At 51.1% G+C, this 20,906-nt stretch overlaps 2 protein-coding genes across 3 annotated transcripts; both read left to right on the forward strand.

Moving 5' to 3' along the window:
- The first annotated feature begins 138 nt into the window (after positions 1-138).
- On the forward strand, positions 139-14,984 carry USP5 (ubiquitin specific peptidase 5). 2 transcript variants are annotated; one of them, XM_063148511.1, is made up of 20 exons: positions 139-277; positions 1,701-1,826; positions 2,124-2,190; positions 4,980-5,113; positions 5,435-5,580; positions 6,459-6,643; positions 7,203-7,297; positions 7,805-7,998; positions 8,151-8,222; positions 9,439-9,520; positions 9,719-9,844; positions 10,271-10,424; positions 10,808-10,982; positions 12,298-12,386; positions 12,582-12,773; positions 13,304-13,447; positions 13,598-13,743; positions 13,828-13,981; positions 14,594-14,678; positions 14,845-14,984. In XM_063148511.1, the coding sequence occupies exons 1-20, from the start codon at positions 170-172 to the stop codon at positions 14,936-14,938; spliced, it is 2,568 nt and encodes an 855-aa protein (XP_063004581.1). In that variant the 5' UTR covers positions 139-169; the 3' UTR covers positions 14,939-14,984. The 2 variants fall into 2 exon arrangements, with proteins under 2 accessions (XP_063004581.1, XP_063004582.1); XM_063148512.1 differs by having other exon boundaries at positions 12,582-12,704.
- Positions 14,985-15,565: 581 nt separating this feature from the next.
- Positions 15,566-18,293, forward strand: TPI1 (triosephosphate isomerase 1). The gene is made up of 7 exons (XM_063148513.1): positions 15,566-15,767; positions 16,441-16,564; positions 16,639-16,723; positions 16,849-16,981; positions 17,091-17,176; positions 17,368-17,455; positions 17,730-18,293. The coding sequence occupies exons 1-7, from the start codon at positions 15,656-15,658 to the stop codon at positions 17,846-17,848; spliced, it is 747 nt and encodes a 248-aa protein (XP_063004583.1). The 5' UTR covers positions 15,566-15,655; the 3' UTR covers positions 17,849-18,293.
- Positions 18,294-20,906: the final 2,613 nt, after the last annotated feature.

Here is a 20,906-nt window from a genome sequence, read left to right on the forward strand (position 1 = left end):
CACCGCCTCCCGCCATGGCCGGAGGGCGGTTACGATTGGGCGAGCCGGTGGGTCGGCAGGGCGAGTCCCGCCTCCAGCCTCGCTGCCGATTGGTTAGGATCCGCCTGACCGCGCCGGTCTGCGATTGGGTGGGGCGGGGTTGTGGGCGGTGCCGCGGTGAGCCGCTGTCATGGCGGAGCTGAGCGAGGCGCTGCTGTCGGTGTTGCCGTCCATCCGGGTGCCCAAGGCCGGCGACCGCGTCCACAAGGACGAGTGCGCCTTCTCCTTCGACACGCCGGTAAGCGCGCCCCGCCGCCGGCCCGCCCGCTCGCCCTGGCTGCTCCCGCCGCGGCCGGCTCCCACCCCGCCGCCAGCCGGGGCGCCGCCCGCGCGTGGCCTCACGGGATTTGTGGTTTCCCGGTGGCCGCGGCGGCCGTTCCCGGGTGGCGCGCAGGGCCCTGGTGGACTACTACGCCCGCCGTGCCCCGCGGCGCGCCCCGCCCGCCCGCGGTGCGCTGGGCGCTGTAGTTCGGGGGCCGGGGCGGGCGTGGGCAGGGCGCTCACCCCGATCAGCGGGGCCCGGCCCGCCGGCAGCCCCTGGAGAGGGAGCGCCCCCGGCCCGAACCCTCCGTGCTGCGCTCGCCTGGACTTGTAGTCCAGCGGGGGGCGGGAGGTCGGGCGCGTCCCGGGCCCGCCCTCGGCGGCGGGGGGCGGGCCGGGGGTCCCGCCCTGCCCGGGTCTGAGCCACCTCCCCGGCCTCGCCTTGCGGCCCGGCCCGGCGGGCGGGGGGCGAGGCGGTGCTGTGTCATTAAGATGGCAGTGGTCCCTTCTCCAGCCATCTCCACCCCGCTGACATCCCTGCGCTTCCTGCGCTTTCTCCGCTCGGCCTAAGGGGCGGCGAAGGCAGCGGGAGGGCGAGGTGCCCCTTGTGCCTCTTGGCGGGTGCCCGTCCGGGCTGAGCCCCGTCCCGCAGAGCTGGGCTGAGATACAGGTCCTTCAGGGCAGGGGTACATCGCATCCTGGCCCTCTTCCCTCCCCGAGCTCCACAGGGATGCCTGACCCTGCGCTGCCTGCTCTGTCTCAGTCCCAGCAGCTTCTGAAAGCTTCTGAGTGGTTTCCCTCCTTTCCAGCCCCTGCATTTGGGTCCCCCGCCCCTTCAGTTTGCAAAGAGTATCTGCTGAATGAGTGTGGTGTTTTCCAGCTGCTGATGGGATGGTGGGGGCACATTCTGTATCTGTTTCCGAGCTGCTCACAGGCTTTTGAACACAACAGCAAAAGTAAACAGTGGTCTGTTAACCTTCCTCACACTGTAGCTTGGCAGCATTCCCTATGGCACTGGGAGTCATGTGTTTGGAGAGGGTGCCACAGTTTTGCTGGTAATGATTGTACCGTGCTCTGAACTTGTAAACTGTGTGTGCTAGGGGCCTTTTACAAGGTAAACACTTATGGAAACTCAGGCTTTCCTGATTTGGTAGCATCCTGCCATAAATGAACGCACAAATAGTTTTTCAAATACATCATCATGACAGGAGTACCTGTTCTTCTGGGATAGCCAGGCTGGGGCTTGCCATCCCATTTCTTACTAGCTACTTGTGGCTGTTATGTAGGAATGAGCTGTTGCCATGACTTAATGAATAATGACTAGTCTGCCATGCCTATCCTAGCAGCTGGAATGCCATTCCTGACCACCTCCCTTCGTTTTTGTCCGGTCTTCCTTGCAGGAGTCAGATGGCGGCTTATATATCTGCATGAATACGTTCCTTGGCTTTGGGAAGCAGTATGTGGAAAAGCACTATCAGAAAACAGGCCAGCGGGTCTACCTGCACCTCAAAAGAACACGTAAACCGGTAAAAAATAAAAATACATGCACTCAAACTTGTTCTGAAATTGAGAGCTGGGCCGTGTCTGTGTATTCCATCAGATACAGAGTTTTCTCTCCTGAGATACAGCTGTTGTTTTTCCTGGTGAACTGAGGGACACCAGTGCTTCAGTTCTGCTTGTGCTGAGTCGTTGTATGGATTGCCCACGTTGTTTCTGCCTGGTTTCCTTCTGTTTTCAGAGTAGCTTGATTTCAATCCCTAAGGCTTGCCACAGCATGCCTGTCCCCTTAATTCTTATTTCCCTGTTTCTTCTCAATGCCACAGAAGGAAGAAGACACCAACTCCAGTGCTGGGGACCCCCCGAGGAAGAAACCAACTCGCTTGGCCATTGGTAAGGAAGCAGTTATGTGCTGTGTGGTCCCTGTGTTCAGCCAGGGGCTGCCTGGTTTGCCTCTTCTGCTTTACTCTTCTTGGCTAGTATCCCTGGCCAAATTCAGGCTTCATGTTTTCCAGTGTGTCTTGGGTGAGCAGTGTCTGTAGAACAGTCATTAAGGTGATGGTTGTGTCCAAAGTTGCATCTTGTTTTCCGTGTATAAATATGTTTATTATCCTCTGCCATGACCCTGCATGCCTGGCTCAGCTTGATGTGGGGATCACCAGACTGGGACTGTTGCTTAAGGACAATGTCCCAGCATGGGGCTGAAGTAAGTTTGAGAAAATTTATGTCTGAGAAAAATAAGTTTGGAGGTCATGGCAGATAAACTCTTTTTTAAACTCCTCTGATATTGAACTAGCATTATTGATACAGATGGTGAAGAAATTAATGAGAAATGCTGCGTTTTGGTTCATTAGGTTTTATAAGGCTGATACTGGAGGAAATGCATATGACCATTAAAACATAAAAAATAATTTAAATATCCAATTTTTTGGAAGAGCAAGGCTGGTGTTCCCATTACTGTCTTTCACCAACTGAGAGGGCTGTGGTGGCAATCAGTGGAGACACTGCTTATTTGGAGCAGTCTCAGCTGGTAATTTCTGAGCCATTATGGAGACACATAAAGGAAAGAACAGGAACATTTGTAGCAGTAATAGGTTCTTGGCTTGCTGGAAGCTGACCACTAGAGGGAAATCCAGAATCTGGACTGTGAATGTCTTGATTTTGGCTCACTTTTTTCCTGGTGTAGACGCCCAGTGACTCGTCTACTGCCAGAGCACAAACACCACTATTAAGACTGGCAGCTGCTCCCTGTTTTGCTGGTGAGCTGAACAGAGCCCCAAAGATCACTCCTAGCAAAACTGAGGGTGGAGTCTCTGCTTCTTCAGATAACCAGTGCTTTTATGTATAAATATGATTATGCTGCTTTGGGAGAGATGAGTCCTGGTCTGCATTATGAGTTATTTCTGCACCCTGAATTCTACAAAGGTCTTTCACCAAGTGTTGTCACTGGGTTGGCAAATACCTGCCTGTGATAACAGCTTAGTGGTGTGAATGGAGCAGGAGAGAATAAAAGAAAGTATTGGCCCTGTGAGACAATAGTCTCAAGTTGAGGAAAAGTTTTTTTTATCTTTGTTTTAGCTGAACTGTGGTGGTATAGCAAATTCTGACACGGGAGATTTTTTAACGTACTAGAAAGATTTGTGAACAAAATGTAGCCCTTGATCTCTCTGTACCTCACTTTCCCCTCTCAATGAAAGATCTGCAGTGCTTGCCTCCTATGCCTGCACGTTTGTGGATGGACTTTTGTGGTGTGTGGTGCTTAGGTAGCACCATGGAAAGGGAGGCAGTGTACCTCAGGGCAAGCTGGTGCCTACAGACCCTCATCTGGAGCCTCAGAAGGTTCACAAAACCACCTGAGGGGACCTCACCAGTCTGGTTTAGTTTGTTTAGGGTTCAGAAATTGTGTAATGCCCTGGAGGGTTGTGTATTGGTTTACTCTGTGAAGTGGTGACAGGAAATCTCTAGGCTGTGCTGGAGAGGCACAGAAGAGGATTATCTAGGTATGTTCTTGCATGATGCTGGTAACTGTTTTCTCAAATCATTGTGTTCATACATAGCAGTTTGTGCATAGTGTAAAAATTGTAGGTATCTAAGGAGAGAGTTGCAGGAGATGTCATGGGACTGGATATTTCTGACAAGAATGTTTTAGGGAAATACAGTAGTGATTATCAGAACTGTGTTGCACACAGGATTCTTGAGGCAGAGGCACTGAGCAGCAAAAGCTTTTCTTCCCTTCAGAGATTTGTTGCAGCTGCAGATGTTCAGATATTTGTTGCAGAGATTATTGCAGTCACAGCGTGCAATTTTTCCAGGAATAAATGAAATTCAGTTTAAAAACACAGGGGGTTTAGGCTGCTAATAAGCCATGTGTCTTCTGCCTGTTTCCTTTTGGGATGTAGGATGTGAATATGTGCAGAACAGAGAAGGCCAAGCTTTTCCTCTGAGTACCTATATAATCCAGAAACTGTAGGTGAGGGAATCTGCAGAAACTGCAGATGTTTTGGTGGGCATCCATGATGACTGTGTACAACTGGCAAATAACCTTTTATGTATGGATCTCCAGTTTCTGGTGCAACCTCTGGAGAGCACAGCTAGGTGGACATAGAAACCACTATCACTGTACCTCTGCTCAGACTTTTTCTGCAATTCTGGATGTTCTGGTTCCAGAGGAGCTCCTGGTTCTTCTTGCTTGAGTGCAGGACTCTAGACTATCCTTTCTGGAAAAGGCAAGAAAGAGAGGCAGACTTCTTAAATAGGCTGAGAGACCTGACCTTTGCCCTGGCTTACAAGATGATCTCTTCATGCACATCTCCATTCAGTCTCATGAGTATTCTGGTTAAGGTTGAACACCCGTGCTTTATCACGGCTCTCTTCTGGCCAGTGCCTCTCTAGAGGAGGTTTGGTTTTCTTCCTGCTTGTAGCCAGAGCCTGGAGATTGTTTTTAAGCATCTGTAAAAAGAGCTGGGAAAAGCAAAATCTATTGCCACTAGGCTTGTAATTGTTCCTATGAAGTCCACAGCACCAGCAGAAGTTCTGGGATCCAGAAGTGGAAGAAAGATTGTGGATCACTGGTTTAGATCATTGTCTTAGTCATAGTGTCTTATTTCATGTAAGCTGTGGGGAAAGAAGCTTTCCAAGCTCTTTGGTTTCACCTGTTACCACAATGATTTTTCTTCTTGTAGGTGTAGAAGGTGGATTTGACATCACAGAAGAAAAGTTTGAATATGACGAAGATGTAAAAATAGTGATTTTGCCGGACCATTTGGATATTCCACGTGATGGGCTGGAGGGACTACCAGACATGGTCAAAGACAGGGTATGTTTGGCTGGAGGGCTGTGGTTACTGTTGATGAGGAAATGTACCATTACAGAGAAGGAAACTGCCCTGTAAGGGATCCTGCAGAGCTGCTGTGAAGTCTCAGCTGGCAGTCACCAGGATTGCTCTGCACTTACACAGTGCTGTATATGTATAATGTATATATATGTATATTACAGAGTTCTGCCTTGTGTGTGACTGAGGCTCCCAAAAGTCCCAGCCAACTTCCCTAAATGTGGAGTGCTGTGGCACTGGAAGCTTCTTGTGCCTTTACCATGGTAGGCCAGCCCTTCATGTTTTCTCCTGCTGTCCTGGTTGCAGATTGCCAGTGCGATCGAGGCCATCCTGACAGCAGACTCAGCCTCACGGAAGCAGGAGGTGCAGGCCTGGGATGGGGAGGTTCGCCGTGTTTCCAAGCACGCTTTTTCCCTGCACCAGCTTCAGAACGACGTCCGCATCCCACCGTGGTGAGCATAGTGCTGCAACTTGCTGTGTCACTCTGTCCCAGGCCCTTCTCCTGTGCTGGGCTGCAGCAGCAGATGAGGCTTCTTTTGGGAGTCTCCAGGTGTGCCTTCTTGTCGGGGTCTCTAGCTGGTCAGAGTGACCCTGAGATACGTTAGAAAATCTCTTTTCCCAGCCCAGCAGTCGAAGAAGGAGTCAGGGCTCTTCATTTCTTGGTCTCAAGGTTGTTTATTGTATCTTAGCTATAAAATTCTTTCTCCTGACCTGCCAAGGTCTGCTCAGCAAGACGGTCCGAGGCATTCTGCCTGCCCCCGGGGTGGTGTTATGTCTTTATACTAAAAACTACATGTACAATGTTTACAATTACTTTCCAATACCTATCACCTATGTTAGACAGTGAGCTTCTACTCTAAGCCAGTCTAAACATCACAGCAGAAGATGAAGGCCAAGAAGAAGAAGGAGAAAGACAGGACATACCCAGATTCCTCCATCTTGCCCCCTGAACCTCAATTCTAAAATACCCCAAAATCTACTTTTTCACCTTGTGATAAATTCACTGTCATTCTACTTATTTTGTCATGGCTTGCAGATCTTCATCTAAGGTTGGTAACTTGCTCCACGAGTTATAATCAAAACCAGAGGCATTTTGGGCTCTGTGCCAGGGTCTCTGGACAGCCAGAGGGATGTCCTGGGTCCTGACACCTTGTCACAGTAGATTCAGAGGAGATGGCACACTAGGGTATGTCAGGATTCTCAGTGTTCTGTAGTAGAAGAGGAATGAGATCACTTACGGATATTGCAGGGGGCAGCAATGGTGAGGGCTTGGGAGGTAGAACCCAGATGTTTTCCCTCTGATCTCTTTTTCTGTGTTCCTTGTCAATAGTGGCTGGAAATGCAGCAAGTGTGACATGAAGGAGAACCTGTGGCTGAACATGACCGACGGAGCCATCCTCTGCGGTCGGCGCTACTTCGACGGCAGTGGCGGCAACAACCACGCGGTCGAGCACTACCGAGAAACCGGCTACCCTCTGGCTGTGAAACTGGGAACAATCACTCCTGATGGGGCTGGTGAGAACGGGGCTCCTCCCAGGCTTAGGGAGGCCAGGCACCTCTCAGGCTGACGCAGATCTCCTGCAGGTATCAGGGTGGTGTTGGCCATCCTGTGACCTGGAGCACGCAGTGTTATCCCACTGTGAACTTTGCCTCTCTGACCTGCTGCTTGTGTGAGGCAAAGAACGAGCTGATAAAAAAACCTTGCCTTCCTCTGCCCCTCCCTTGTAATTGGGAGCTTTTAGAATAGTTATCCAGGTTGCCATTTGATTTTCTGTGTTGGGGTGTTCATCAAAGAATTGTGTGTTCAAATCCTGAGCGGAGAGTATATGGCACAGTAACGCACTTTCATTACTCCTGGCATAAGTGTACCTCTGTACCCTAATCAGTGACAAAGTTGTCTTGTCACATGTTTAGGAGGATTTAGAACACCATTCTGTCTGTTAATGTTATTCTGCTGAGAAAGGGCAGAAAGTCCAATGGCTCAGTTTGTCAAAATTCCCAGTTCTGAGTGCTTTCTTTATCCAGCTGTGAATTTAAGATCACAGATTCCTTTTTTTTCTGTTTTCCTGCATAGATGTCTACTCCTATGATGAGGATGACATGGTGTTGGATCCCAACCTGGCAGAACACCTGGCACACTTCGGGATTGACATGCTCAAGATGCAGAAGGTGAGGAGGAAGTGGTGTCCTCCATAGGCCCAGAGGGAGAGAGAAGCAGCTCTGAAATGTCTTTGCAAGATTCCAGGTTTCTGTGGCTATGCAGAACCATTCCTGGTCAAGAAACTCTGGGTTTTTTTGTCACACACAGAGTTGTCTCGTCTGCCTCTCTTCCTTGATTGCCTGTTTTGCTTTACTTTCATGTCCCTCAGGATTATTTCCCTGGGGTTATGTGTCAGTACTGCGGGCAGGGAGGCTCTCAGGTGCTGAGCTTTTTTTGTTAGTGTGTGGTTTCCATGCCTCTTTCTAGGGAATGGTTCAGATTTCTCCCATATTGCTTTTCCTTCCTCTTTCTGTCTCAGGTGTTCATATATATGGAAACAACTCTTGTTTCTTCCTCCTCTACGTACAGAATAAACCAGAATGGATTGACTCTGTTCTCTACAGCATTGCCCTTTTCACACCTCTGATGTTGCCTTGAGCCCTCTTTGAGGATTTTCCTGTTCTTTCCCTCTGCAGACAGACAAGACGATGACAGAACTGGAAATAGACATGAACCAGCGCATTGGCGAGTGGGAGCTCATCCAGGAGTCTGGTGTTCAGCTCAAGCCCCTCTATGGGCCTGGGTACACTGGTATCCGTAACCTGGGCAACAGTTGCTACCTCAATTCTGTGATGCAGGTGCTGTTCAGTATCCCAGACTTCCAGAGAAAGTAAGTGAGCTTAATCACTCCTTTCCACTAGTCTGGGATCAGTACAAAGGTCCCCTCGGGCTGGGTGCTTCTGTGGCAGTAATCATGCTCAGAACTGCATCTTTACCAGAGGAAGCTGTTTATCCCTTAGATTGCTCTGTTTTGCTCTGCAGGTATGTGGACAAGCTGGAGAAGATATTCCAAAGTGCACCTTCGGACCCCACACAGGACTTCAGCACACAAGTGTACGTAGAATTTTGGTGAGAGAAGGAAGGCTGAGACTGCCTGGATGCATCCCCTCTGTGCTCCTTTGCTCCAGGGTTCTCCCTCAAGCCTCACCTCTCTTTCCTTGCCTGTCACCAGAGACACTGATCCTCAATGATCAATGAGGATCTAAGCCAAGGAAGTTCAGCTGAATGCCCTGGATGGAGAGGACAGAGTGTACCCTGTGTTCATGAGAGACTCTGAAATGTATTATGTTTGGGGGGATTTCTGGGAGGCAGCTTCTCTCTCCATAACAGTTAAAAGGGACTTGCTCTCTTCAATGGAGGGAGATTGTAAAGGGATACATTTGGCAGCTTTATTCTCACTAGATAACTTATGTATGCCTAAAAAGGCTTCCCTCAAGAGGTACTGTGCAGGAGAGTATGCAGAAGGAGGAAAACAAGATTTGGGAGGGGGTTGCATTTCAAGTATGTCTAGTCTGTGCTGCAGCTGCTCTCAAACAAGCATGTGGAAGTTTGGGGTGGAGGAATGGAAGGTGGCATTTGTGGACACGGAGGTCAGTGGTACAGGAGGATTCTAAATTTGGGCAACCTGGAGTGAGGTGTTCACTGAGAGGGGATTAAGGTGAGACAGCCAGGAATGTGATTGCTTGGGCAAAGGGAGGAATTGGTAACGTTTGGTTCCAGACAAATGGCAATATGGCAATAGTGATGGGGAAGGACTGCAGTGAAATGGAATAGCAGGAAGCTCTGGGCATAGGAGTAAATCACTGAACACACACTGTTGTCCATTAAGTGCCTGATGCAGTCAATCTTTCCTCTGGGAAAATGTGACCAGTCTGCTCACAGCAGTGCTATTTCTGGCTCAGACAATTTCTCTGTGCCCTGTTGTCTCCTGCACGGTCAGACACTGCTCCGTTCCCCCAGCAGGCTGCAGCTCAGCTTGGCTCTTGCACAGCTGCTCTGTGGCTCAGCACCAGCTGTTCCTTCTTGTTCTGCTCAGTGTGCAAGCAGTGGTGGAGATTGGCACCCTAAAGCCCTGGTAACTTTGAAGTCAGTGATGTCTCCAGGGGCCAGAGAGAGCAGACCACGATAAGATAATCTCGCCTGGTGCAGCAGAGAGAGCTTTTATCTGTGAGACTGACATCCCATGGCAGTGTTAAAGCTGGATGGGTTGATGTGGCTCCTGGAGCATGTGAGATTGAGGAAACATTGATACTGGACTTTGTCCTTCCAGAGCCAAACTGGGCCATGGACTGCTTTCTGGGGAGTATTCAAGGCCAGCTTCAGCAGATGGGGAGCAGCAGCCTGATCAGAAGGTGAGGCTTGGACATCGCATCCTCTTGATGCATGTGTTGCATGAGGTATTGTGTATGCCACATCTTTCTGAAAACATGTGCTGGGGCTTCTTGCAAGGCCTGTCACCTGAAGAAAAGCATGGCTAAGAGTAGAGTGCTGCATGACAGGACACATGCTGGGCAAATTATGACCACCTTCTTCCACATTGTTCTTTGCAGGGTATGCAAAATGGCATTGCTCCACGCATGTTCAAGTCCCTCATTGGAAAGGGGCACCCAGAATTTTCCACTAACCGACAGCAGGATGCCCAGGAATTCTTTCTGCACTTCATCAACATGGTGGAGGTAATGGTTGAGTCTGTCTGGCAAATCATGGAAAAGTCCATCTTGATTTTCTTCCCATAGCAAGAGGTGAGAAGCTGGCAGTCAAAGCAGAGAGAGGGAGAGAACACAGGGAAATGGGCTGTCTAGCACCTGCCACGGTGAGAAGGAGGGGTGCTTGGCCATGTTTTCAGGGCTGATTCCATGGAGAAATCCTTTTTGGGAGTGGCACAGCTGGAGGTGTAAAGTTTCTTCTCTAGGAGCAGGAATGCCATGGCTTCCTGGAGCACAGAAGCTGGCTTTAAGTTTCCTCTTTGCTGTCTTTTCCAGGGTACTGGGTACAGAAGTGACTACTCTTCAGCCATGTGCTGTGTGACATCACTGGTACTGCAGATCATTTTTTGTGCCATTCTACTATTACATCTGTCATTCTGATTTCTCCTCCTTCAGAGGAACTGCCGCAGCTCGGAGAACCCTAACGAGGTCTTCCGTTTTCTGGTGGAGGAGAAGCTGAAGTGCCTGGCCACAGAAAAGGTGAAATATACCCAGCGTGTGGACTACATTATGCAGCTGCCTGTGCCCATGGATGCTGCACTCAACAAAGGTCAGTAATGTGCCAACACTGCGACAGTAGCAAGCCCTAGGTTTGTGTATTGTACTATTCTTACAGAACTCATTAAATGAAAGAGGGACTTTGCTGCTTCTGAGGCCAGGTCCTTCTCCTGCTTTTGTGGGATCAGGCTGATATCTTCAGAGGTGGTGTGACACAGTGATGTCCCTCTAGAGCCTTTCCCTTAGCCACCACAAGCTGGGCTGTGATTCAGCAGCACAACAGGAGTGACTGCAGTAGCAGAACTGTGCTCTGGAAGCTGTGCTCCATTCTCCATGGCCTGTATCTATGGCCTGCTCTGCCCCTGGCTGTAGCTTACACCAGTCACTTTGTAGGTACCTAGAAGTGGTCCTTGACTCCTCTGCTTTATTCTCTAGATGAGCTGCTGGAGTATGAGGAGAAGAAGAGGCAGGCAGAGGAGGAGAAGCAGCCGCTGCCTGAGCTGGTGCGAGCCAAGGTGCCTTTCAGCTCCTGCCTAGAGGCCTATGGAGCTCCAGAGCAGGTGGATGATTTCTGGAGCACAGCCTTGCAGGCCAAGTCTGTGGCTCTCAAGTAAGTGTGTCCCAGCTAAGCTGTGATGAGCTGGCCATAGCTGCATCTCTGGGGACCTCTTGTAGTGGCCTGGGGGAAGAACATTACTGAAGCTTTGTAGTCCTCCACCCCCTGGGTCCATAGAACACTGAAGCAGAGAGGAGATCAGTCCATCAGTTCTGGATGTTACCCTTAGTAGGCAGAACAGCAGTGCTAGTGAAGTCCTAGCCATCAGATCTCGGTTGCTGAGAGGCTATGAAAACACAGTGATATTTCAGAAAATAGTATCTTTTACTGTAAATTTAGAATTTAGCTTTGAAATCTGTACTGACTGTATGATGACGCTGATCTCGCACTATCTCTAAAATTTCTTCGAGTTTTTAACTGTGAAGATTTGAGCAGAACACTGTAACAGATACACGAGTTCTTCAAAAGAATGCTAGTTTAAATGCTAGTAGCAAGGTTTTAAAAACAGCTTTAATTTTTCTCACTGCTTGTAGCACATGCAACAGTGCAAAATTGAAGTGACAAGACTACAAATGTAAGCAGCTTTCTGCTGTGATGCTGAGTGTTCTTTTGCAATGAAAGTCATCAGAGTTGGAAGTGCTTTTCTATACTCCATTATTAATGGAGTAATTAATTAATTAATTATTAAACAAATACTCCATTATTAAGCAATAGCTACTATAAACAAACATCACACTGAAAAGTAACATTTTGTTTTAATTTTTTCTGGGTTGTATTGAAACACTTTACTGTCACTTAATTTAGTTCTACAGTAAGTTGCAATTATCACCTGGTAATGAGTATCTGTCTTACTTACAGGTGCTTTTTCCTTCACAAATGTTCCCCTCTGTTTCATAGCTTCCAGACAGTTTCTCTCTCAAATTGTCTAACTAAATAATATTTAACCAAATTCAGTTAACTTATTAAAATTCACTGCTTCTGTTTCATATCCAAAAAAGTGCTCTTGACAGTTCCTGCAGGTGTATCTGTTGGTCTAATAGAAGCTGTTATTTCCACTACATTCCTTAAGGGTTAGACTTGAATTAAACAAAATCTGACCAGGCTTGTAAAATACAAGATTGGAAGGTAGAGAATATGTACTATTTTTTCTCATCTCCAAGATTTGCATTCCATCTCGTTAGGACTTCTGCCTTAGAAATGGTTCTGTATTTGAGGAGCTTTAAGCTCAGCACAGACAAGCTGCACAGACAGGAATATCCCCCAACTTTCTCAGGACATGTCTCTGTCCTACTCACTGATTTCTTGGATCAGCTAGATGCCCTCAGTCTCTGCTGACAAGGTGTTTAAAAATGTTCCGTGTCTCTTCCAGAACGACGCGGTTCGCCTCTTTCCCAGATTATCTGGTCATCCAGATCAAGAAGTTCACTTTCGGTCTGGACTGGGTGCCCAAAAAGCTCGGTAAGGAGGATGAGAAGTACAGAGCATGTAGGCACTGGGAGTCACATATGGATATTGTGGTCATTACTGCTAGGAGGAAAGTCACAATCCCAAAAGTTGCTGCAGGCATCCCCAGGGACTTACCCTTCCAGATCTCCCAGTCAAGTCCTTTGTTTCTGCCCCTGCATGGAGGCTGAGTAAGACCATATCTTGCAGATGTTTCCATTGAAATGCCAGAGGAGCTGGATATCTCTGCACTGCAGGGAACGGGGCTGCAGGAAGGAGAAGAGGAAATGCCAGACATCGCACCCCCACTGGTGACACCAGATGAGCCCAAAGGTAGCCTGGGGTTCTATGGCAACGAGGACGACGACTCCTTCTGCTCCCCTCACTTCTCCTCTCCGACATGTTAGTGATTCTCCTCCTCTCTTCCTGATGCCTGACTCATTTCCTTGCTCTCCTTGCCTTGTGTCCCATGCTAGCAGTTTCCCACTTGCTCAGACTTTCCCTGTCCTTTTGTCAGCGATTGCCAGCTGCCTCCCTTGCATGCCTGTTATGCAAGGGTGTTATGCAAGGGGGTTTGTTGATTCCTGTTCTGTGCAAGATGGGGTGGCGTGTCCACTGCATTTAGAGGAGGCAGAGCTGGGATTTATACAGGATTTAATTGGTAGGTGTATTTAATTTTTATAAACCACAGCAGGAGGTCGGGTTCAGAGCCTACAGAAGAGCCAGTGCTCCTGAGTTCATAGGTTGAATAATTTTGTTTTTTGCCTGTGTGTGAGACTGAAGAAGAAAGGTGGCTGAGAAAAGCCAAGAGATGGAACTTGGTGTGAAATAAAGCTAGGAGGTGGTGGCTTTGGAGGCTGTGTGACACGAGATGAAATGCAGCCAGCAGGGATGGGTGGGAGTGGGTGGCTCTAACGTGTGTCTCCCCACAGCACCCATGCTGGACGAGTCGGTGATTATCCAGCTAGTGGAGATGGGCTTTCCCATGGATGCCTGCCGCAAAGCCGTGTATTACACAGGGAACAGTGGGGTTGAGGCGGCCATGAACTGGGTCATGTCACATATGGACGATCCAGGTACGAGGCCATGGCCGTGGTGAGGCTTACTGCCTCTGGGCTATTCTTGTGTCCTACTACCACAGTGGAAAACTGAAGTAGTTTGGACTGGGGCTGTCCCCTCTTGGAGAGATCTGATTACTCTGAGCTGTGTTGTGTTTCCTGCTGCAGACTTTGCTAACCCGTTAGTTCTCCCTGGGTCCAGTGGGCCAGGGTCAACTATTGCCTGCCCAGACCCTCCTTCAGAAGACAGTGTGGCCACCATTGTCTCCATGGGCTTCTCCCGGGACCAGGCGATGAAAGCGCTTAGAGCCACGGTGAGAGGCACGGGCGACATCAGAGCGCAAGGATTTTCCCAGGAACAGGAATTCCCAAGGTCACTGTCTTCTTTTTCCTTCCAGAACAACAGTCTGGAGCGTGCTGTGGATTGGATCTTCAGTCACATTGATGACCTCGATGCAGAAGCTGCTATGGATATCTCAGAGGGGCGCTCGGCAGCCGAGTCCATCTCTGAATCCGTCCCCGTGGGTCCCAAAGTGCGCGATGGGCCTGGAAGTGAGTTCCAAGCCAGAGGAATGGGGATTTTGGGGTGCAAACTCAACATTTTTTTGTCGTTCCTGATCCATGCAGTACTGCAGGTTTTAGCAGCAGCAGCTATTGCAGAGCTGGTCTGGTTGTAGAGGTGGAAGCAGGGAGGAAGAGGGAAGGAATGGCAAAGTATTCTAGACCCTTCAGGCTGGATGAGGATTACATGGAAGCCAGGAAGAAAGAGGCTGGGGAAGTGCCATCAAGTGAAAGACAGGAGGGGCTGTGCTGCTTTTGTCCAGTGGTGCTGGGAGGCTTTTTTTGCTCTTTTGGTTCCCACTGCAAAAAGCAGGATTTGTGCCAGTGCTGCTGGATGCTGTAGGGAGGTGAAGTCCCTGCCTTACCCATGGCCCAAATAAAAAGTTTGGAGAAGGCTAAATGGAAGTTAGCATCTCCTATTTCCCTGTATGCTTGGCCTTAAGAGCACTCACAGTCACACTTGATGGGGATCAAGTTCTAAATTATTACCCAGCAAAGCTTCCTTCAGGGATCCTTCTCTAGAAGGGGCCTGGCACAGGGTGTTAGGGAGTAAGACATCTTTCCTCTTTCCCTGACAATCCTCTCTTCCCTCCTTCTTTCAAGAATATCAGCTGTTTGCCTTCATCAGCCACATGGGCACTTCAACTATGTGCGGACATTATGTTTGTCACATCAAGAAAGATGGCAGGTAAGCTTTTCCATAGTGTAAGGGAACTGAGGGACTGGTTTAAATCCCCATCCTGCCCCATTTTCTTAGAGGTCTTGGGGGGCTGGGCCTGAGAGCAGGTGAGTGCAATCAAGTTGTGTCTTAGCCATGGAATGGCATTCCTGAGCTCCTCTTGTGCCTGTTGCAGGTGGGTGATCTACAACGACCAGAAAGTCTGTGCTTCTGAGAAGCCCCCCAAGGACCTGGGCTACATCTACTTCTACCAGCGGATTCCCAGCTAGAACATCCTCTTGCTGTGTGTGGTGGGGGGAGAGTGGGCTGAAGGTGTGGGGGGGAAAAGGGGTGGGGGCAGTGAGGGTGGGAGCAGGGTCCTTCTCGTCCCTGCTCCTTTCCCCAGTCCCTTCACGGCCTCTCTGCGGAGACACAGGGAGACAAGAGTTCACTGACTAATCGGCTGGGGGCTGGAGCCCCTGTGGACAAGAGTGAAGGGGGTTTGGGGGGTTGGGAATATCTGTTTCTATAGGAAATGTCCTCACTGTCCTCACCCCCGTGACACACAGCCCTAGTGCTTCGCTGCTTGGTGGGATGATGCCACCTCCTTGCTGTCCGGAAGAAGAGGAGGGGGCTTGTGTGTACGTGTGGCTTGTGAATGGGGGGGGGTTCCTCCAGCCCGCCCTGTTGGGCGGGGGCGTGGGGCGGGCAGCAAGGCGGGCCACGAGCAGCGCTTCCCCTTGTGTGCCCTTGCCATGCCAAAATTCACGAGGGACAAAATAAAAGTCGAAATACCGTCCTGGCTCCGCTCTGAGCCCGCCGGCCGCGGGAGCGCGGGTGGGGCAGTGGGCGGGGCTCCGCCGAGGGGCGTGGTCTGGGGCGGGGCACGCGGGGGGCGGGGCCTCGGCCGCCGCCAGCCTATAAAGGGGCGCCGGTCGCCTCTCGCGCTGCCGCCGCTGACCTTCGCGTCTCCTCCGGTGCCGGCCCCGCTCCCGCTCGTTCCCGCCATGGCGCACAGGAAGTTCTTCGTGGGGGGCAACTGGAAGATGAACGGCGACAAGAAGAGCCTGGGCGACCTCATCCACACGCTGAACAGCGCCAAGCTCTCCGCCGACACCGGTGAGGGCGCGGCCCGCACGTAGCGCACGTCCCACACGGCCCTGCGGAGCCGGGGACCGGGCCCGGGCCCGGGCGGGGGAGCGGCAAATGTCAGAGGGCGGCGGGGGCCTAAATATAACCCCACGGCAGCGGCGCTAAATATACCCGCGAAACCGGATCCGGGTTCCCGCAGGCCCGGCCGCCACGTGCGGCTGACCCCCGGGGCGCCCCCGGCCGATCCCCGCAGACCCCGCGGTCCCGGGACCCCGCGCCTCCCTCGGCCTGGCCCCCGCACCTGGGAGCGGGGCTCTCGCAGCGCCGCGCTGCCCCCGCCCGCCGCCGTGCCCGGTTAGAACCCAGGCACAACCCGGCTCTTCCCGGTTCGGCCAGGCCCGGGCTGCAGCGTGGGATTCTCGCCCGATCTTTTATGTGGGCACTTTCCAAGGGAGCCCAGTGACCTGGCCGTCGGCCCTGTATCGCGTGTCCAGCCCCTGGAAAGGGCTTTCATCCCTGCTGCTGAGTTATCGGATAGCAGGGATTGTCCTGTGGCAGAGGGGCCCCCAAATGTCAGTGAGGAGGGGCGGGCTGTGCCTTCCCAAGAGAGAGGGATGACCTCTTGGGGCCGGGATCAGTGGCCGGGTACAGTTTCTTCCCTTCTCCTGGCACAAGGGTAACAGGGTGCTTTGCCTTGCAGAGGTGGTTTGTGGAGCCCCCTCCATCTACCTAGACTTTGCCCGTCAGAAGCTCGATGCAAAGATTGGCGTGGCAGCACAGAACTGTTACAAGGTACCAAAGGGAGCTTTCACAGGAGAGATCAGGTGAGCCACGGAATCAAGTCAGGGTGCCTCTGGGATGTGAATTTCCTCCAGTGAGTCATCTCCTTTCTCCCCAGCCCAGCAATGATCAAGGATATTGGAGCTGCATGGGTGATCCTAGGCCACTCAGAGCGAAGGCATGTTTTTGGAGAGTCTGATGAGGTGAGTGCCCTCATAGAATGGAGACATGGTCCTGCTAAGATGGCTCTGCAAAGACTGGCAAACCGAGCAATTATAACAGACCTCCAACCTGTTTATTGGCTGCCTTGTTTCTTTTCCATTCCCAGCTGATTGGGCAGAAGGTGGCTCATGCTCTGGCTGAGGGCCTTGGAGTCATTGCCTGTATTGGAGAGAAGCTGGATGAGAGAGAAGCTGGCATAACAGAGAAGGTGGTTTTTGAACAGACCAAGGCTATTGCTGGTAAGGGGAAAAATAAATGGTTGGTTTGGGTTTGTTTAGCCACTTTCTAGCTTTGTTCTTCCCAGTATGGGGGTATTGTGCTCACCTCTACCTTCTTCCTCTTCCCTAGATAATGTGAAGGACTGGGGTAAAGTGGTGCTTGCCTATGAGCCAGTCTGGGCTATTGGAACTGGTAAAACTGCAACTCCCCAACAGGTATGAGTGGAGAGGTGGCTGATTAAATGAGCAACTGACCCTTCCCCCTCAGGAAACCTTCCTGAAGATTCTTAGTGAGAATCTCCTGGAGAATTCTTAGTGACTTAGAGAATATCTGTTCCCTTGTCTTTGGAAGGGAACTGTGTGCAGCACGGCTCAGACCTCAGTGTGACTCCTGTGTTGTATTGCAGGCTCAGGAAGTTCATGAGAAGCTGCGGGGGTGGCTGAAAAGCCACGTGTCTGATGCTGTTGCTCAGTCAACTAGGATTATCTATGGAGGTAAGTGAGTCTGGAGCGACTTTCCAGGGCAGGAAGTGCTTAGTTTCTCTACCTGTTGTGGCAGTTGTACATCATTTATCCCTGGCAAGGAAACTCTTGACTTTGAGAGCATAAAGAATCACCTTCTAGCTTGTCTGGGTAGCTTGCTTGGATAAATGGGAGACAGGCTTGCTGTCTGCAGGAGGTGGCTGGTACCTTGCCAGTCCTGCCTTTGCCCTGGCTCCGTTTTCCTAGAGCTGGCACATCTGACCTTAAACCACTGCTCCCTCCTTAGGCTCTGTCACTGGCAGCAACTGTAAGGAGCTGGCCTCTCAGCACGATGTGGATGGCTTCCTTGTTGGTGGAGCTTCTCTCAAGCCAGAGTTTGTGGATATTATCAATGCCAAACACTGAAGCACCCCATGAGGAGCTGTCCCTTGTGGTTAAGAAATGGAAGCAAGAAGGGACCTTTTGTTGCACACGTCTCAGTACGGAGGCCTCCCCGAGGCTTTCCCCCTCCACAGTCATTGTTGTAGATGTTCTGCTAACCACCCCCACCACGTCAGAGTCCTGTTAGCAGGAGCTGTCTCAGCAGAGTCTTGGCAGTCTCCTGGCTGAGCTGAACCCTCAGTTTCCCCCTGACCTGTTCAGAGCCCACAGCCCACCTGGCCAGTATCTCTCCCTTTCCCTGCAGCCCTGCAGGGAGAGGGGGCCGCTGGTGCTGCAGGGAGGAAAAGGAACCACAGTCTTGCATCCCTCAGCTCCATCAGCAAGGAACCTGTCAGCTTAGATCCTTGTGAGATGTCTTACCTCACCTGTGTCCCGTACTGAACAATAAATGAAAAACAGAAAAAGCAAAGGTGTGTCCTGGATCTTATTTGGAAGCATCTCGGGGACAAGCAGTGTAAAGAACTTAGTGCTTGTGGAGGTGGCTGGTTGCAGAGAGGGTTTTGTGGGCTTTTTCCTGAGAGGCCACCAGTGCCCAGTAGGCACTGCACAGGTTCTACCTGCATCTTGCTTCTGTCATATAACAGCTCTTTGGGCCTGTGGTGATTCTGATATATCTGTGTCTGTTCCAGTGGCTGCTGGAGCACCTGGCTGCTCCACCAGTGAGCCACTCTTCCCTGGCAGGCTCAGTAATGTGCTCATCCCTTCTCTTTGCCTGTAAGGACTGGTAATTGACTTTGCTCTTTACATGTAGAGTGGAGCAGCTCAGTCTCTGCAGGGAAGGATTTTGCTTAGGCCCTGTGTTGGGGCAGTGCTTGCTGCCTGCTTTCAGCCGTGTGCTGGTGGGTGAGGAAGCAAGACTTGATGTCACTTCCCAGCTGCTGGGTTTTTTTTGGTAGTACTGAGGATGATGAAAAAGCAGTGCCTCACAAGGAGGAGCTTGTTTGTGAGGCGGTGCATCCTTGGGAGCCTATGGGCAGTGTTCCAGCTGCTAGTGCCAGCATCACCTGAGGGATAAGGGGCTGGAGCTGAGGAGCAAGGAGGGAAAAGCCTGATGCTGTGGGGACTCGTGCCCTACTGCTGCTGGGAGACCTTCCTGCTGCCCAGCTGCATGGGAGGGATCGCCTTCTTAGGATATCAGGTGGTCTGAGAAGGAGGAGCCTGACAGCAGCAAGGAGGTGGCAGCTCCCTGCTCTGTATGTGTGTGGAGTGATGAAGAAAGGAGGAGGATAATTCAAAGGCAAAAAAAAATCTGAAAACTGTTTTCTTCAACCAGAGCACATGTTTGTGAGGCTGCTGGGCTGTGGCTGTAGTCTGGGGCTGTTGGGTCACCCAGACCAGAGCAGCAGTGATGCAGCAGGGGCACACGGTGCTCCTAAGGCTGCAGGGACTGGGTACAATCACTCAGGGCTGGGCCAGCGGCTGCAGCTCTGCTGTCAGCTCCTGCCCAGCCCTGCCCACAGCACAAGAGCCCAGGAGAGTGACCTACATAGAAGAAAACAGATGGGAGCTGGGCATTGATCTTGCTGCTTTGAGAGAATGCAGGGGCATGAAAACATTCATTTAATGAGGAATAAACTCATGGAAAATAATTTCTATATCAGCAGGAGTGCCAGATCTTGTTTCTCTTCTTTTTGTCTGCTTCCTGGCAGGACTGCAGCTTTCTGGAGTGGAAATACTGCCAGATCCTCACAGCAAATTGTAGTGGTTGGCTGTTAAACAGGTTGCTGTTGGAGAAAAATGCACTGTGCCAGATGTGACAGCCTGAGAGAGGCTGCGATGGCTCTGCATCCTCAGCCCCAAACAATAGCCAGGCTGAGCTTGTATTCCCAGAAGGCACCACACACACATGTTGGACTCAATGGTCCTTGTGGATATCCCTTTAAACTCGGAATATTCTGTGATTTTGAATATATTGCACTTAAACATGGCCCTGGCTTGCCACACACATCCATCCACACAGAGCCCTCCCACTCAGCAGTGGCATCCTCATCCCACTCTCTGCTCCAGCTGAGCAGGACAGAGGTGCACCAGTGAGCCTCTGTGTATTACAGCAGTATTTACACACGTGTACAGCGTGTCTCCTTCCAGCAGCTGGGCTCAGGCAGTGCCCTGGGCCTGCCCCTCAATCCCGGCCTCTCCAGCCCCCAGCAGCAGCTCCCTGTGGTGCTCTGACCACGAGTTCCTCACGCAGGGCAAAGTGCAAAAGGAGTTTAATGAGAAGACCTGGATCAGGTGCAGGACGTGGACAAATCATCACAAACCATTGACACATGACTGGCCCTTTTTATTCCTGTATGCTATATTTGTGTCTCTGTGTGCCCTAGATCACCCCTGGTTCCTGCCCTAATCACTCCCTGATGAGTCCTGTGCAATCCCCCAATGCTCTTCCCCTGCATCTCATCCTGTGTCCCACACCCCTGCAGACGGCTGCACCCCTAATCCTAAAGGTGCTTTGGGGCTGAGGCTCCCGGGATGGGGCTGGACAGGGTGTTCCTTTCTCTGAGTCCTTCATTTGGGTTCCCACCCGCCACTGTGCTCCTGTGCCCCTCGAAATGGGCCTTTATTGGGCTGATGCTCCTGGGATGGGCCTGGAAGCAGCCTGGTGGGTGCTGCTGGGGCTCCCCCTCCTGCCATCAGCACCCTGTGCTCCTCTGAGGGTGTGCAGGCCAGCTTTAAGCACATACCCACCCTAATTATCAATATAATTAGGTTTGGGATATATATAATCTAAATAAAATTTCTCTAGTTTAAAGCTTTGTGTTTCCTTCTGTAATTAGGGAATGTTTAGAGCAGGAAGCAAAGGCAGGAAAGGAAGTGTTCATATGTAGATTATTTCTTTACTCTGAGGGTGGTGAGGCACTGGAACAGGTTGCCCCATCCTTGGAGCTGTGCAAGGCCGGGTTGGATGGAGCCCTCAACAACCTGGTCTGGTGGGCGGCATCCCTGCCCGTGGCAGGGGGATTGAGATGAGCACATTTTTGAGGTTCCTTCCGATCCAAACCAACCTGTGGTTGTGTGATAA

This window comes from Melospiza melodia, chromosome 2 (genome assembly GCF_035770615.1).
Source record: "Melospiza melodia melodia isolate bMelMel2 chromosome 2, bMelMel2.pri, whole genome shotgun sequence".
Lineage (NCBI taxonomy): Eukaryota > Metazoa > Chordata > Aves > Passeriformes > Passerellidae > Melospiza > Melospiza melodia.

Coding starts and splice junctions, on each gene's coding strand:
- TPI1 (XM_063148513.1), top strand. CDS start 15,656: ATGGCGCACAGGAAGTTCTTCGTGGGGGGCAACTGGAAGATGAACGGC. Junction 15,768..16,440: donor CAAGCTCTCCGCCGACACCG/GTGAGGGCGCGG, acceptor TTTGCCTTGCAG/AGGTGGTTTGTGGAGCCCCC. Junction 16,982..17,090: donor ACAGACCAAGGCTATTGCTG/GTAAGGGGAAAA, acceptor CCTCTTCCCTAG/ATAATGTGAAGGACTGGGGT.
- USP5 (XM_063148511.1), top strand. CDS start 170: ATGGCGGAGCTGAGCGAGGCGCTGCTGTCGGTGTTGCCGTCCATCCGG. Junction 6,644..7,202: donor AATCACTCCTGATGGGGCTG/GTGAGAACGGGG, acceptor TTTCCTGCATAG/ATGTCTACTCCTATGATGAG. Junction 9,845..10,270: donor ACTTCATCAACATGGTGGAG/GTAATGGTTGAG, acceptor CTCCTCCTTCAG/AGGAACTGCCGCAGCTCGGA.